The 15,350-nt window shown below is 42.8% G+C and overlaps 1 protein-coding gene across 1 annotated transcript; it reads left to right on the forward strand.

Moving 5' to 3' along the window:
- Window positions 1-725: 725 nt before the first annotated feature.
- LOC106574108 (endonuclease domain-containing 1 protein-like) lies at window positions 726-5,271 on the forward strand. Its single transcript, XM_014149696.3, has 2 exons — window positions 726-1,284; window positions 1,525-5,271. The coding sequence occupies exons 1-2, from the start codon at window positions 937-939 to the stop codon at window positions 2,224-2,226; spliced, it is 1,050 nt and encodes a 349-aa protein (XP_014005171.3). The 5' UTR covers window positions 726-936; the 3' UTR covers window positions 2,227-5,271.
- The last annotated feature ends 10,079 nt before the right edge of the window (window positions 5,272-15,350 follow it).

Here is a 15,350-nt window from a genome sequence, read left to right on the forward strand (position 1 = left end):
TGAACTGGAACTGGTGTGACAAATTAAATGTAAACCTACAGTAGGTCTACTTCCTGGAACTGGTGCGACAAATCAAATGTAAACCTACTGTAGGTCTACTTCCTGGAACTGGTGCGACAAATCAAATGTAAACCTACTGTAGGTCTACTTCCTGGAACTGGTGTGACAAATCAAATGTAAACCTAATGTAGGTCTACTTCCTGGATCTGGTGTGACAAATCAAATGTAAACCTACTGTAGGTCTACTTCCTGGGACTGTGTGGTGATCAGTCCTTTTAACAAGAACCATCACAGACGTGTTTGAGGAATTAAAAATTGGCCCTAACTCTGTCATTGTAAAAGTAATTTCCCCAACCCCCTGCCCCCCTCCTTGATTTTTCTTAAAATAGTGTTTTTAACATAGGTTTTAGAATTTCAAAATCAAACAACACAGTTTATAAGGAATTTTAGTTTATCTTTAATGTCCCCCCTCTCCTTCCCCCGACAGTTGCCTGCTCACCCAAGTATTCCATAGTAACATCTGACAAAAATATCTAAAGACACTGAGGCAGCAGACTTTGTGAAAAATTTAAATTTGTGTCATTCTCAAATCTTTTGGCCACGACTGGGCAGGAGGTGAGTCACATGTTATTTGTTACAGCAGTTTCCATGGAAACATACAGAAGAGTTTATGCAAATCAACCCTTTCTGTCTCACATGAAGGAGGAGTCTCTGAAAACCTATTTAAAGCAGCCAGTCCTGACTCAGCTCAACAGTCTCCAGTCTACCAACTGGTCTCTGTAATAACTATTTAAAGCAGTCTGTCCTGACTCAGCTCAACAGTCTCCAGTCTACCAACTGGTCTCTGTAATAACTATTTAAAGCAGTCTGTCCTGACTCAGCTCAACAGTCTCCAGTCTACCAACTGGTCTCTGTAACTTCATCTTTGTCTCTGTGATGTACAGTCTTCAGGTGATGATGGGGGTATTGAATCATCTCTCTACTCTCCTCCTTCTCTCTCTCCTTCCTCCTGCTCTCTCTCATGTAGTGGAGAAGTTCAGTGATGTTCCACAGTGCCAGAATTTCTTCCTAGAGGGGACAACTCCAAATCTGACGGGTATTTTGGTTGATGGGACGGTCCAGAACCAGAACCGCTACAAGCCGATTTGCCAGTTGTTCAACAACATCTACAGGTTTGCAACTCTCTACGACACGACCAACAGGATCCCTGTGTTCTCAGCCTACACCTTCACTGGTCCTCCTACAGACCCCAGACCAGATCAACCCTGGATGATTGAGCCCCAGGTAGGACTAATGTTTTCTCATATAACATAACATTTGTATTTGTTTACTGCTATAAATCACAGACAGTTATGTTACAGAATATAGAACTACCACTATGGAGGGTATAGAGACTTGATTTGTCTTGATTGTGAACACCCCCAGAAGAGGGTTTATTGTACAGAAAAGAGGGTTTATTGTATAGAAAGGAGGGTTTATTGTACAGAAAAATGTGAATGAATGTATGACTGTTGTTTCCTGCAGCTCAACGGGGAAAACAACAGCCCTGAAATGCAGAAGGATAGTAAAGAGATTGAATATCAAAAGCAGGCTGGGGACAACGACTATAAGAACTCAATACCAATTAAAGGGGTGAACAGAGGTCACCTCTTCCCATGTTCACATGCTCATGACCTTGATACTCAGAAGTCCACCTTTACCCTGACCAACATCGTTCCCCAGGTGGTGTCCTTCAACAATGGCAGGTGGAAGAAAATGGAGTGCAAAGTCCAAACGACTCTTAAGCTTAACTGTAAGGATGCTAACGACCAGATAAAAGCCTATGTGGTGACTGGAGCAGTTCCCAGTAACAACAACACACTGAAGAACCGAGTGAACATCCCAGATCTCATGTGGACAGCCTACTGCTGTTACAACAACAACCTGAAACAGTGGGTGGCCCAAGCACACTGGGGTGAGAACCAAAAGGAGGACAATAAAACATTGCCCTCAAATACCTTGGCAGAACTGTATGACATGCTGGACAGGCATTATGGTGGTGGTGGTGATGTCCAGGTGTTCCCAGATCAGTGTCCAAAAGGTGATATTCTGAGAGAGCTTCTCCTCAAGGATGGGGATGTACATGATCATAGTGTCTATTATAATGACTGTGTCTATTCCTCTGTTGGGGTCAAAGGTTATTACCTACCTGTTGTATTAGTTTCTGTGCTGGTGATGATGATGTAGTGACATAACCATCAGGAACCTGTGACATCATCAGGTCAAGCAGGTAATAATGGACCTGGTTTAGTCTGACCTGAGTTTCACGCTGTGATCAGCAATCACTTTTAATGACAATACTTTCTGAACTATCAGCACAGGAGACTACTGACCTGACCTGCTTTAGTAGACTACTGACCTGACCTGCTTTAGTAGACTACTGACCTGACCTGCTTTAGTAGACTACTGACCTGACCTGCGTTAGTAGACTACTGACCTGACCTGCTGTAGTAGACTACTGACCTGACCTGCTGTAGTAGACTACTGACCTGACCTGCTTTAGTAGACTACTGACCTGACCTGCTTTAGTAGACTACTGACCTGACCTGCTTTAGCAGACTACTGACCTGCTTTAGTATACTACTGACCTGACCTGCTTTAGTAGACTACTGACCTGACCTGCTTTAGTAGACTACTGTACTGACCAGCTTTAGTAGACTACTGACCTGCTTTAGTAGACTACTGACCTGACCTGCTTTAGTAGACTACTGACCTGCTTTAGTAGACTACTGACCTGACCTGCTTTAGTAGACTACTGACCTGACCTGCTTTAGTAGACTACTGACCTGACCTGCTTTAGTAGACTACTGACCTGACCTGCTTTAGTAGACTACTGACCTGACCTGCTTTATTAGACTACTGACCTGACCTGCTTTATTAGACTACTGACCTGACCTGCTTTAGTAGACTACTGACCTGCTTTAGTAGACTACTGACCTGACCTGCTTTAGTAGACTACTGACCTGCTTTAGTAGACTACTGTACTGACCTGCTTTAGTAGACTACTGACCTGCTTTAGTAGACTACTGACCTGACCTGCTTTAGTAGACTACTGACCTGACCTGCTTTAGTAGACTACTGACCTGACCTGCTTTAGTAGACTACTGACCTGACCTGCTTTAGTAGACTACTGACCTGCTTTAGTAGACTACTGACCTGACCTGCTTTAGTAGACTACTGTACTGACCAGCTTTAGTAGACTACTGACCTGCTTTAGTAGACTACTGACCTGACCTGCTTTAGTAGACTACTGACCTGCTTTAGTAGACTACTGACCTGACCTGCTTTAGTAGACTACTGACCTGACCTGCTTTAGTAGACTACTGACCTGACCTGCTTTAGTAGACTACTGACCTGACCTGCTTTAGTAGACTACTGACCTGACCTGCTTTATTAGACTACTGACCTGACCTGCTTTATTAGACTACTGACCTGACCTGCTTTAGTAGACTACTGACCTGCTTTAGTAGACTACTGACCTGACCTGCTTTAGTAGACTACTGACCTGCTTTAGTAGACTACTGTACTGACCTGCTTTAGTAGACTACTGACCTGCTTTAGTAGACTACTGACCTGACCTGCTTTAGTAGACTACTGACCTGACCTGCTTTAGTAGACTACTGACCTGACCTGCTTTAGTAGACTACTGACCTGACCTGCTTTAGTAGACTACTGACCTGCTTTAGTAGACTACTGACCTGACCTGCTTTAGTAGACTACTGACCTGACCTGCTTTAGTAGATTCACTCTGTATATTATTTATAAGTCTATTTCTCTTGTTAAAGGGGCAATCTTAAATGATTGATATGTACCCATTGATTCTTAGAGAATATAACCGAGTAGCTGATTTGGTTAGGGTTTGGTTTGGTAAGGGGAATATTAAAATGTGTATTTCCTGGTTCAAGTGAGGTTGAACAGGGATTGAAAATGTGATCATTGTTAGACAATATGAGTCTTGTACAGTAAACAAAGCAGGTCCCTAATCTTTTCTCAGCTTTGTTCCGTTCAGTGGGTCTGCCGGGTGTGGATTAAAGCATTGAGTGACGTGTTTTAAGGGCAACGATGCATCTTGAACCCACAACCCAACCGCTCCCCATTTCTTCAGCTGGTTGTTCAGTACAGCACCATTTCTATTCAACTGAACGCTCCACTACGTTTTAATATACTGAACGTTCTATTTAGTTTTAATATACTGAACGTTCTATTTACTTTTAATGTACTGAACGTTCTATTTAGTTTTAATGTACTGAACGTTCTATTTAGTTTTAATGTACTGAACGTTCTATTTAGTTTTAATGTACTGAACGTTCTATTTAGTTTTTATGTACTGAACGTTCTATTTAGTTTTAATGTACTGAACGTTCTATTTAGTTTTAATTTCATATAGGCCCTGGTCTAAAGTAGCGCACTACATAGGGAATAGGGTTCCATTTGGGACAAAGCAATACATTACTGACCTGGGAGAAAACATGGAGAACCCTGTACTCACCATGTTACCAATCAATCACCAATCACTTTGCTGATCCATCAATAACCAATAAATATCTCCAGGTCTGTTGAACAAAGTGATTTTCATTGTAACTGGAGTCATACTGACACACACACACACACACACACACACACACACACACACACACACACACACACACACACACACATACACACACACACTTTCTGCAGTGATTGGCATTATAATGTAATTTATGTATTTATGTTCTATTGTACAGAGTTGTCTACTGTTGTCTGTCGCCCCCCAGTGGTTCTTTGTTATAATTACGAACTTATTTCCTTCCCAAATGGTACCCTATTGTAGTGCACTATAAAGGGAATAGGTGGCCAGTAGGGACGTAGCTAACTGGAATATGTTGTTGCACTAGGTCCTAATGAATAGCTCTGGACCAGGGTGTGACGTGCATCTTGAGGGTGCTGAACCGTCTTGATGGATATAACACCCTGGACCAGAGCTACCTAACAATACACAGCTGGATAATAAGTCCTGTTATCTGATATTCTGAATAATGTTGTATTTTATACGTTGTTAAACTGATAAAAAAGGAGAAACCAGCCCACTGCTCTTGCTAGTATCACTGCTCTTTATTCAGCTGTCCGTATCGGCCTCAAGGCCTTCCTCAGAGCTGTGTGAGTGTTTTGTCGTTTGGACCCTTATGTAGACATTACATCGAATGGGGTTGGAGTCGAGGGGAAATAAACATGTGTTACCAAATATAACAATGTGTTTTTCATAAGTATTCTAATAAAGTGTGTACATAAAACGTGTTAAACACTTCCAGGACCGGACCTGGACGTTCTGCCCCCCAATGTGTTTGGGTCCATTTTTTCTCAGCTAAACGTCGGAGGAACAGAACATAATAGCAGCCCAATTAATAGTCCTCTGCTACAAATGAAACACCATTTAACACAACTGGTTAGTAGGCTATATAATCAGTTCAATGTCAATAACATAGCCTGGTATATCTGATTACATTGATAAAATCACCAATGTCCTCTGCCATCCTAGACGAGAGAAAAATAATGACATCTTAGACATCCTGATGAATCTAAGCATGGCACTTTCAAAAGTGAACTTTCCACCCAGACAGAGGCTCTACTGTCGCAGAAAACTGTAAGCTTCAACTGCTGGCTTCTCGTCATACTGACGAGAAGTCACTAAAGTAGTGCACTATGAAGTGCACTACTTTAGACCAGGGCCTATTTGACCATTATTCCCTATGTAGTGCAGTCCGTTGTAAAACCCAACAACAGAAGTGCTTCCTTATTAAAAGCTGCCTGGGTTTAAACAAAAATCTTCTCTTTCAGAAAGAGAAAAGCTCAATTAATAGGGACAGAATAGCAAAGTCCATTTTTTTGTACCTCTAAGAATAATATAGGCTGCAGCTCAGCTTCAGATTGTCATAGAGAGGAATCAGTTTATCTCCATATGCATCGGAGTCCCGTCTTTCTCGGCATTTTAGAGGTTGTTTCTACCATAAGACGTCACAGAGTTAAGCATTGTTATAGACCGCTGGATATAATCTGGATACGTTTTATTTATTCACAAATGTAAAGCAAACAATAGATATCATTTTTGCTATTTTCTTTAACAAAGGACACGTGATACCCTCAGTCAATTGGAGCCCTGGTTTTAGTCCAACACACCAAGCCCTTCCCAGACACGGAGGTATTTAATCAGAACCAAGCACACCAAGCCCTTCCCAGACACGGAGGTATTTAATCAGAACCAAACACACCAAGCCCTTCCCAGACACGGAGGTATTTAATCAGTACCAAACACACCAAGCCCTTCCCAGACACGGAGGTATTTAATCAGAACCAAACACACCAAGCCCTTCCCAGACACGGAGGTATTTAATCAGAACCAAACACACCAAGCCCTTCCCAGACACGGAGGTATTTAATCAGAACCAAACACACCAAGCCCTTCCCAGACACGGAGGTATTTAATCAGAACCAAACACACCAAGCCCTTCCCAGACACGGAGGTATTTAATCAGTACCAAACACACCAAGCCCTTCCCAGACACGGAGGTATTTAATCAGAACCAAACACACCAAGCCCTTCCCAGACACGGAGGTATTTAATCAGAACATGCGACAGTATTGGAGTATATGTCTATACCGACATCTATGGAGGATAATTGTGTCCGTCAAACAGCGAATCTCACCACTTATTTATTGGAGGATGAAGAAATAAGCTCCAATTATCTGTGTGATTGTGTGTTTATGACCGTTAACATGTTGTGTGGACGCGTGTACATATAGGAGGTTCCTTACCAGGCAGAAGGGAATTTAACTTGAACCGCTGCATCGGAGAGTTACAATGTTGCTGTCACTATGCAACCTACTACCTACAGTAGGAAAACGGGTTTCTGATTAATAATATCCCACCTGTTATCACACATGGAACGACCCCATAAATGTTACAATTACAATAAAAATAACACTTTTATATAACATATTGAACATATATTGTAATATTCCTGTAGAACTGTAAAATACAGATAATTTGAGCTTTGGAAACAAGCGCTTTCATAAATGCATGGCGGGCCTCGTTTCGCTGTAGCAGTGTAAAATAATCTTTCTGTCAATGACCCAGCCTTAATGAATGATGTTTATTTCCATATCGAATGTGATGGTCCAACATCAGCATGTATTTATTGTGTAGAGTGGCCTCTTTCCTCTGCTGTGGTGCTGCATTGCAGTCAGCGATGTTTTCTCTCGGTAGCTGTCCATGGTCCTGAAATCAAATCATGTGAGTTTGCTTGGACACCAGCCTGATCTCCAGCTCCTTCCACCTCTGGAAACTATCTGGGTGGTCATGCGACTTCTCATGAGAGGCTGAGGAGGAGACACTGATTCCTCCAGTCCCTGGTTCCATCCCTGACCAGCGCAGATTTACACTCTTGTGAAAAAAGTTTGCAGCAAAAACAGAAGGCTGCATCGTTTTTCTTGGAATAGACAAGCCTTGGTCTCTCCACTCTCTCCCCGTTCACCATCCTCCTATTGTAGTTGGCCACCGAAAACTGTCGTTGCCCCTCATCTCTTGGTAAATTCCCCTCCTTATCCTGATGTGGCCCAGCCTGTTCTAACATATCCCGTAAAGATCCATTCATATATTTTGGCAACTCACCGGGATCTTCTATGATTTTTGTCTGGGAGTCGGATTTAGCAGCAGCAGCACCACTGTCACCGGGGACGGGGAGCGACGAATCTGAGTCTGGGTCCAAGATAGTAGGGTCTTCTCCGGCATTGTTTGGAGGTGTAGCTGGGCCTGGTGCGACCACCTGTTCTTGTCCAGCCAGAGAGCTGTCATCATCGGTGGAAGTGCATGGCTCGGACTCCTCCGGTTTGTCCTCTTCGCTGCTAGAATCAGCTAACGGGGGCTCGTCGTTCTCGGTGAATGAATGGCCTGTCCTGGTAGGCTTGTAATTCTCCCCACCGGCTGATGGACGTTGCTGCACACTGATACATTTCACCAGAGATATTTCTTTGGTTTAGAGATTGTGCCTCTTTTCTCATTGTTTTTTTTTTAATATTCGTGGGGGAGGGACTGTAGCAACACTATGAGCTGGTGGCTGGGGCGCAGCGGGCGGTGTAGTGACCGAACAGGGGCACCGGAGGGCGGCAGACAATTGTCAAAATATCACCTCAAATTCAAGTGCTGCCACAGGCGACGGCCTACTGGGAGGGCTGGCCCTGAACACGTCTGTAAACCCACAATGAGGACATCAAGTAAGTTTTCATAAATCATTGGGTTCCGTTCAAGAAAAAACGTCAGAGTAGTCTGAAGTGGAGGCATTAATTCATGTTCACATTTACAACATAACATGCATGGACATTTCATCATTAAGACCTTTAGGGAATAATGTCTGGAGGGTGAAAATCCCAAAACATTCTCATTAGCTCAGTGTTATATCACCTCCCCTGTCTGATATCTTGACTTTCTCTATTTCTCACAACCTAAAGGTAGAAATGTCATGTTTTAGGTCATTACAATGTACTGCGACTGGATAATCCCTGTCTTTACTCCTGATTTAACTTTTATGTTCACTAATTCTCTGAGATAACGAGAGGTTTTACCTACATAACACAGCTCACATGGACATGTAATAATGTAGATAACATGGGTGGTGGACCAGGTAATGATGTCATTTATTTGGACCCGTTTTCCTGTATGTGGGTGACAGAAACATTCACACTTCATCATATTGTTGTACTGAGCTTAGCATCTGCATTTATAGCTACCATTCAGAAGAGGGTGTAAAGAGCCTGGCTCGTTTTCTTTTGTGGCTGGCAGTTTGGCATGGACCAATTTGTCACGTAAATTGCGACCTCTCCTATATACAATGCCACTTTAATAATGGAAAAATTGATGTATTAAATGTATCACTAGCCACCTTAAACAATGCTGCTTTATATGTTTTCATACCCTACATTACTCATCTCATATGTATATACTGTACTCTATACCATCTACTGCATCTTGCCTATGCCGCTCGGCCAGTACTCGTTTATATATTTTTATGTACATATTTGTATTAATTCCTTTACACTTGTGTGTATAAGGTAGTTGTGAATTTGTTAGGTTATATTACTTGTTAGATATTACTGCATGGTCGGAACTAGAAGCACAAGCATTTCGCTACACTCGCATTAACATCTGCTAACCAAGTGTATGTGACAAATACATTTGATTTGACTTGATATACAATAAGTGGTGGGTTGTTAAATTCAGCTGGCAGAGCTGGGTCCGATGATAAAACATGACGATGGTTCTTGACAGCATCTCCCACTTTGTGTGAGTTCAAAGTCTATGTGGTGGTGAACATTACAGAGTTCTTTAGCTCTAGTGGCTCTTTTTGTATCAGTTCATCTCGTGTTTTCCCTAATGCCACATTAAGAGCTTCATCCACACATTGTGGAGAGTAGATTTACCTTAGAAACCTATTGCGTCTCCGCTGGTTTTTCTACAGAGTCCTCTTTGGAGTGGCATATACCACGCAGTCTGAAAAACTGGCTTCTTGGAAGTCCTCTTTTTAATGTCTCAGGGTGGAATCTGTCTCCCTGTAATATAGTATTGTCTCAGGGTGGAATCTGTCTCCCTGTAATATAGTAATGTCTCAGGATGGAATCTGTCTCTCTGTAATATAGTATTGTCTCAGGGTGGAATCTGTCTCCCTGTAATATAGTAATGTCTCAGGGTGGAATCTGTCTCCCTGTAATATAGTAATGTCTCAGGGTGGAATCTGTCTCCCTGTAATATAGTATTGTCTCAGGGTGGAATCTGTCTCCCTGTAATATAGTATTGTCTCAGGGTGGAATCTGTCTCCCTGTAATATAGTAATGTCTCAGGGTGGAATCTGTCTCTCTGTAATATAGTAATGTCTCAGGGTGGAATCTGTCTCCCTGTAATATAGTAATGTCTCAGGGTGGAATCTGTCTCCCTGTAATATAGTAATGTCTCAGGGTGGAATCTGTCTCTGTAATATAGTATTGTCTCAGGGTGAAATCTGTCTCCCTGTAATCTAGTATTGTCTCAGGGTGGAATCTGTCTCCCTGTAATATAGTATTGTCTCAGGGTGGAATCTGTCTCCCTGTAATATAGTATTGTCTCAGGGTGGAATCTGTCTCTGTAATATAGTATTGTCTCAGGGTGGAATCTGTCTCCCTGTAATCTAGTATTGTCTCAGGGTGGAATCTGTCTCCCTGTAATATAGTAATGTCTCAGGGTGGAATCTGTCTCTGTAATATAGTATTGTCTCAGGGTGAAATCTGTCTCCCTGTAATCTAGTATTGTCTCAGGGTGGAATCTGTCTCCCTGTAATATAGTATTGTCTCAGGGTGGAATCTGTCTCTCTGTAATATAGTATTGTCTCAGGGTGGAATCTGTCTCTCTGTAATATAGTATTGTCTCAGGGTGGAATCTGTCTCTCTGTAATATAGTATTGTCTCAGGGTGGAATCTGTCTCTCTGTAATATAGTATTGTCTCAGGGTGGAATCTGTCTCTCTGTAATATAGTATTGTCTCTGGGTGGAATCTGTCTCTCTGTAACATAGTATTGTCTCAGGGTGGAATCTGTCTCTCTGTAATATAGTATTGTCTCAGGGTGGAATCTGTCTCTCTGTAATATAGTATTGTCTCAGGGTGGAATCTGTCTCCCTGTAATATAGTATTGTCTCAGGGTGGAATCTGTCTCCCTGTAATATAGTATTGTCTCAGGGTGGAATCTGTCTCCCTGTAATATAGTATTGTCTCAGGGTGGAATCTGTCTCCCTGTAATATAGTATTGTCTCAGGGTGGAATCTGTCTCTCTGTAATATAGTATTGTCTCAGGGTGGAATCTGTCTCCCTGTAATATAGTATTGTCTCAGGGTGGAATCTGTCTCTGTAATATAGTATTGTCTCAGGGTGGAATCTGTCTCCCTGTAATATAGTATTGTCTCAGGGTGGAATCTGTCTCTGTAATATAGTATTGTCTCAGGGTGGAATCTGTCTCTCTGTAATGTAGTATTGTCTCAGGGTGGAATCTGTCTCCCTGTAATGTAGTATTGTCTCAGGGTGGAATCTGTCTCCCTGTAATAGAGTATTTCTGTTTGTTTTCTATACAGAGTTGTAAACAGGGTACCATGTGATTTCTCAATCCACATATCGAGGTAATGAACAAGTCTGGTGTCACATTCAATAGTGAATTTCAGATTGGGGTCAATGTCATTGAGAAATGCCATGAAGTCTGACAGCTCTTCTCCCGTTCCTCCCCATATGCAAAACATGTCATTAATATATCGATACAACTTCAGGATTTTTTATTTAAAAAACGATTTTAATTTTCATTGTTAACAAAATGTTCTTTAAAAATGACCCACATAAAGGTTAGCATTGCTTGGAGCAAATTAGGAGCCCTTCAACGTCCCATTCGTTTGGAGGTAGAATTCATCATCAAACCTGAAATAGTTATATGTCAAAACATATTCAACTGTAGAATAAAGTTTGTTGGTGGGTATTTGTTAGTTTCTCGTTCTCTCATATAATGAGCCAGGGCTGCCAGGCCCCGTGTGGGGAATGCTGGTATATAGACTCTCAACATCTAATGTGACCAAAATACATTGTTAAAAGTATTTTAGTTGAACTTCTCTCTGACAGGGCTTGTGATTAGTGTGTGTACACTACCTGTGGCTCCATTTAACACCATACAGACAAACCTTTAAACTCTCAAACACTTAAATCATTACAGTTTTTATTCCTTCAGTTGGGAAGAAGATGGATACATACAGTGATAGAATTACATTCAGAACATATAATAGAATCTCTATGGTAACAGTGATAGAATTACATTCAGAACATATTTACATTTACATTTACATTTACATTTAAGTCATTTAGCAGACGCTCTTATCCAGAGCGACTTACAAAATGGTGCATTCACTTTATGATATCCAGTGGAACAACCACTTTACAATAGTGCATCTAAATATTTTAAGGGGGGGGGGGGGGTTAGAAGGATTACTTTATCCTATCCTAGGTATTCCTTAAAGAGGTGGGGTTTCAGGTGTCTCCGGAAGGTGGTGATTGACTCCGCTGTCCTGGCGTCGTGAGGGAGCTTGTTCCACCATTGGGGTGCCAGAGCAGCGAACAGTTTTGACTGGGCTGAGCGGGAACTGTGCTTCCTCAGAGGTAGGGGGGCTAGCAGGCCAGTGGTGGATGAACGCAGTGCCCTTGTTTGGGTGTAGGGCCTGATCAGAGCCTGAAGGTATGGAGGTGCCGTTCCCTTCACAGCTCCGTAGGCAATCACCATGGTCTTGTAGCGGATGCGAGCTTCAACTGGAAGCCAGTGGAGAGAGCGGAGGAGCGGGGTGACGTGAGAGAACTTGGGAAGGTTGAACACCAGACGGGCTGCGGCGTTCTGGATGAGTTGTAGGGGTTTAATGGCACAGGCAGGGAGCCCAGCCAACAGCGAGTTGCAGTAATCCAGACGGGAGATGACAAGTGCCTGGATTAGGACCTGCGCCGCTTCCTGTGTGAGGAAGGGTTGTACTCTGCGAATGTTGTGGAGCATGAAGCTACAGGATCGGGTCACCGCCTTGATGTTAGTGGAGAACGACAGGGTGTTGTCCAGGATCACGCCAAGGTTCTTAGCACTCTGGGAGGAGGACACAAGGGAGTTGTCAACCGTGATGGCGAGATCATGGAACGGGCAGTCCTTCCCCGGGAGGAAGAGCAGCTCCGTCTTGCCGAGGTTCAGCTTGAGCTGGTGATCCGTCATCCACACTGATATGTCTGACAGACATGCAGAGATGCGATTCGCCGCCTGGTTATCAGAAGGGGGAAAGGAGAAGATTAATTGTGTGTCGTCTGCATAGCAATGATAGGAGAGACCATGTGAGGATATGACAGAGCCAAGTGACTTGGTGTATAGCGAGAATAGGAGAGGGCCTAGAACAGAGCCCTGGGGGACACCAGTGGTGAGAGCGCATGGTGCGGAGACAGATTCTCGCCACGCCACCTGGTAGGAGCGACCTGTCAGGTAGGACGCAATCCAAGCGTGGGCCGTGCCGGAGATGCCCAACTCGGAGATATAATAGTATCTCTATGGTAACAGTGATAGAATTACATTCAGAACATATAATAGTATCTCCATGGTAACAGTGATAGAATTACATTCAGAACATATAATAGTATCTCTATGGTAACAGTGATAGAATTACATTCAGAACATATAATAGTATCTCCATGGTAACAGTTACATGGTAGTCAGAACCTGACATACTGTTGGACTATGTATTAACAACAGTAATGTCTTTATATCATAACTGAATTAAACTTTATTTTCTTCAGAATTTCATGTGATATATAGACATAGCAGTGAAAGTCAGTATAGAAAGATTTGACTTGAACCCTGGTCTCCCATGAGGGAATGTACTTTATAGTTGTCTGTGTTTCCACTGGACCAAACTCTGGGACAGGAAATGATCTGTGACAACTACAAAGAGACACATTTACAATCCTCATCACATTTCATTAACCTTTTCCTGCTAACATCCCCCCTTCCTACCTCCCTCTCTCTACTCTTCTCTCTCTCTTTCTGAGAAGAACCTTTTGGACACTGCTCTGGGAACACCTGGACACCATTACCTGGGTCGTGCTGCTTCAACATGTTATACTGTAACACCCTGATCTGTTTCACCTTTTTTTGTGCTTGTCTGTATTTTTCTTAAAACTCAATTGTTGGTTCAGTGCTTGTAAGTCAGCATTTCACTGTTAGGTCTACACATGTTGTATTCAGCATTTCACTGTTAGGTCTACACATGTTGTATTCAGCATTTCACTGTAAGGTCTACACATGTTGTATTCAGCATTTCACTGTAAGGTCTACACATGGTGTATTCAGCATTTCACTGTAAGGTCTACACATGTCGTATTCACAACATAAAAACATGTTGTGAACCTGGTGTGACATTATTGAAACTGTGCTGACACCTGGTGGACATCAAGAGGAACTACACCACACACACAATCACCTTAAAACAGATGGGATGCTTTACATACGTTGCTCTTCTCACTAATATATATGTCCAATAAACAGACATGCAAAGTCGGAATGTAAAGTCGGAATGTAAAGAACAAACGACTGGAAAGTTCTTCAGAAGCAGCTGTAGTGAGTCAAGCATCTTGAGGTTACCTGAAATAGGTCAAAGCATATATTACATTTAACTCAACATCTTGGACACAGACACACGTTACCTGCTATATTTGGGCAACAGGATTAAGACAGAGAAAACTTGGTAAAATACAATGTATGCTTCTGTATTTGGAGTAGGCTGGTATATACAGTATCATCGGTAACAATTATGTACAAGCCACCTAGTTAATAAAATATTGGAGCAGGCAGTCATTAGTGAAGTTACATGTTAACCATAGAGGAGCCTAATAGAGGAGCCTAATAGAGGAGCCTAATAGAGGAGCCTGATAGAGGAGCCTGATAGAGGAGCCTGATAGAGGAGCCTGATAGAGGAGCCTAATAGAGGAGCCTGATAGAGGAGCCTAATAGAGGAGCCTGATAGAGGAGCCTAATAGAGGAGCCTGATTGAGGAGCCTGATAGAGGAGCCTAATAGAGGAGCCTGATAGAGGAGCCTAATAGAGGAGCCTGATTGAGGAGCCTGATAGAGGAGCCTGATAGAGGAGCCTGATAGAGGAGCCTAATAGAGGAGCCTGATAGAGGAGCCTAATAGAGGAGCCTGATAGAGGAGCCTAATAGAGGAGCCTGATAGAGGAGCCTAATAGAGGAGCCTAATATAGGGGAGCCTGATAGAGGAGCCTGATAGAGGAGCCTGATAGAGGAGCCTAATAGAGGAGCCTAATAGAGGAGCCTGATAGAGGAGCCTGATAGAGGAGCCTGATAGAGGAGCCTAATAGAGGAGCCTGATAGAGGAGCCTAATAGAGGAGCCTAATAGAGGAGCCTAATAGAGGAGCCTGATAGAGGAGCCTGATAGAGGAGCCTGATAGAGGAGCCTAATAGAGGAGCCTAATAGAGGAGCCTGATAGAGGAGCCTGATAGAGGAGCCTGATAGAGGAGCCTGATAGAGGAGCCTAATAGAGGAGCCTAATAGAGGAGCCTAATAGAGGAGCAGTAGAGTTCACCTGCCGAATGCCGACACACGGGAAATAATAACTAAAACAACGAACGAGAGACGGTGGAGGATACCAGAATGAAGACAGACATGTTTCTGAATAAACGTGGTGAGTAATAAAACGGAATTACATTGGCCACTTCCTGCCCGGTATCTTATTCCGCC

The sequence above is a fragment of the Salmo salar genome, chromosome 18 (assembly GCF_965601325.2).
Source record: "Salmo salar chromosome 18, fSalSal1, whole genome shotgun sequence".
NCBI classification, from domain to species: Eukaryota; Metazoa; Chordata; class Actinopteri; order Salmoniformes; family Salmonidae; genus Salmo; species Salmo salar.

Coding starts and splice junctions, on each gene's coding strand:
- LOC106574108 (XM_014149696.3), top strand. CDS start 937: ATGTACAGTCTTCAGGTGATGATGGGGGTATTGAATCATCTCTCTACT. Junction 1,285..1,524: donor CCTGGATGATTGAGCCCCAG/GTAGGACTAATG, acceptor TGTTTCCTGCAG/CTCAACGGGGAAAACAACAG.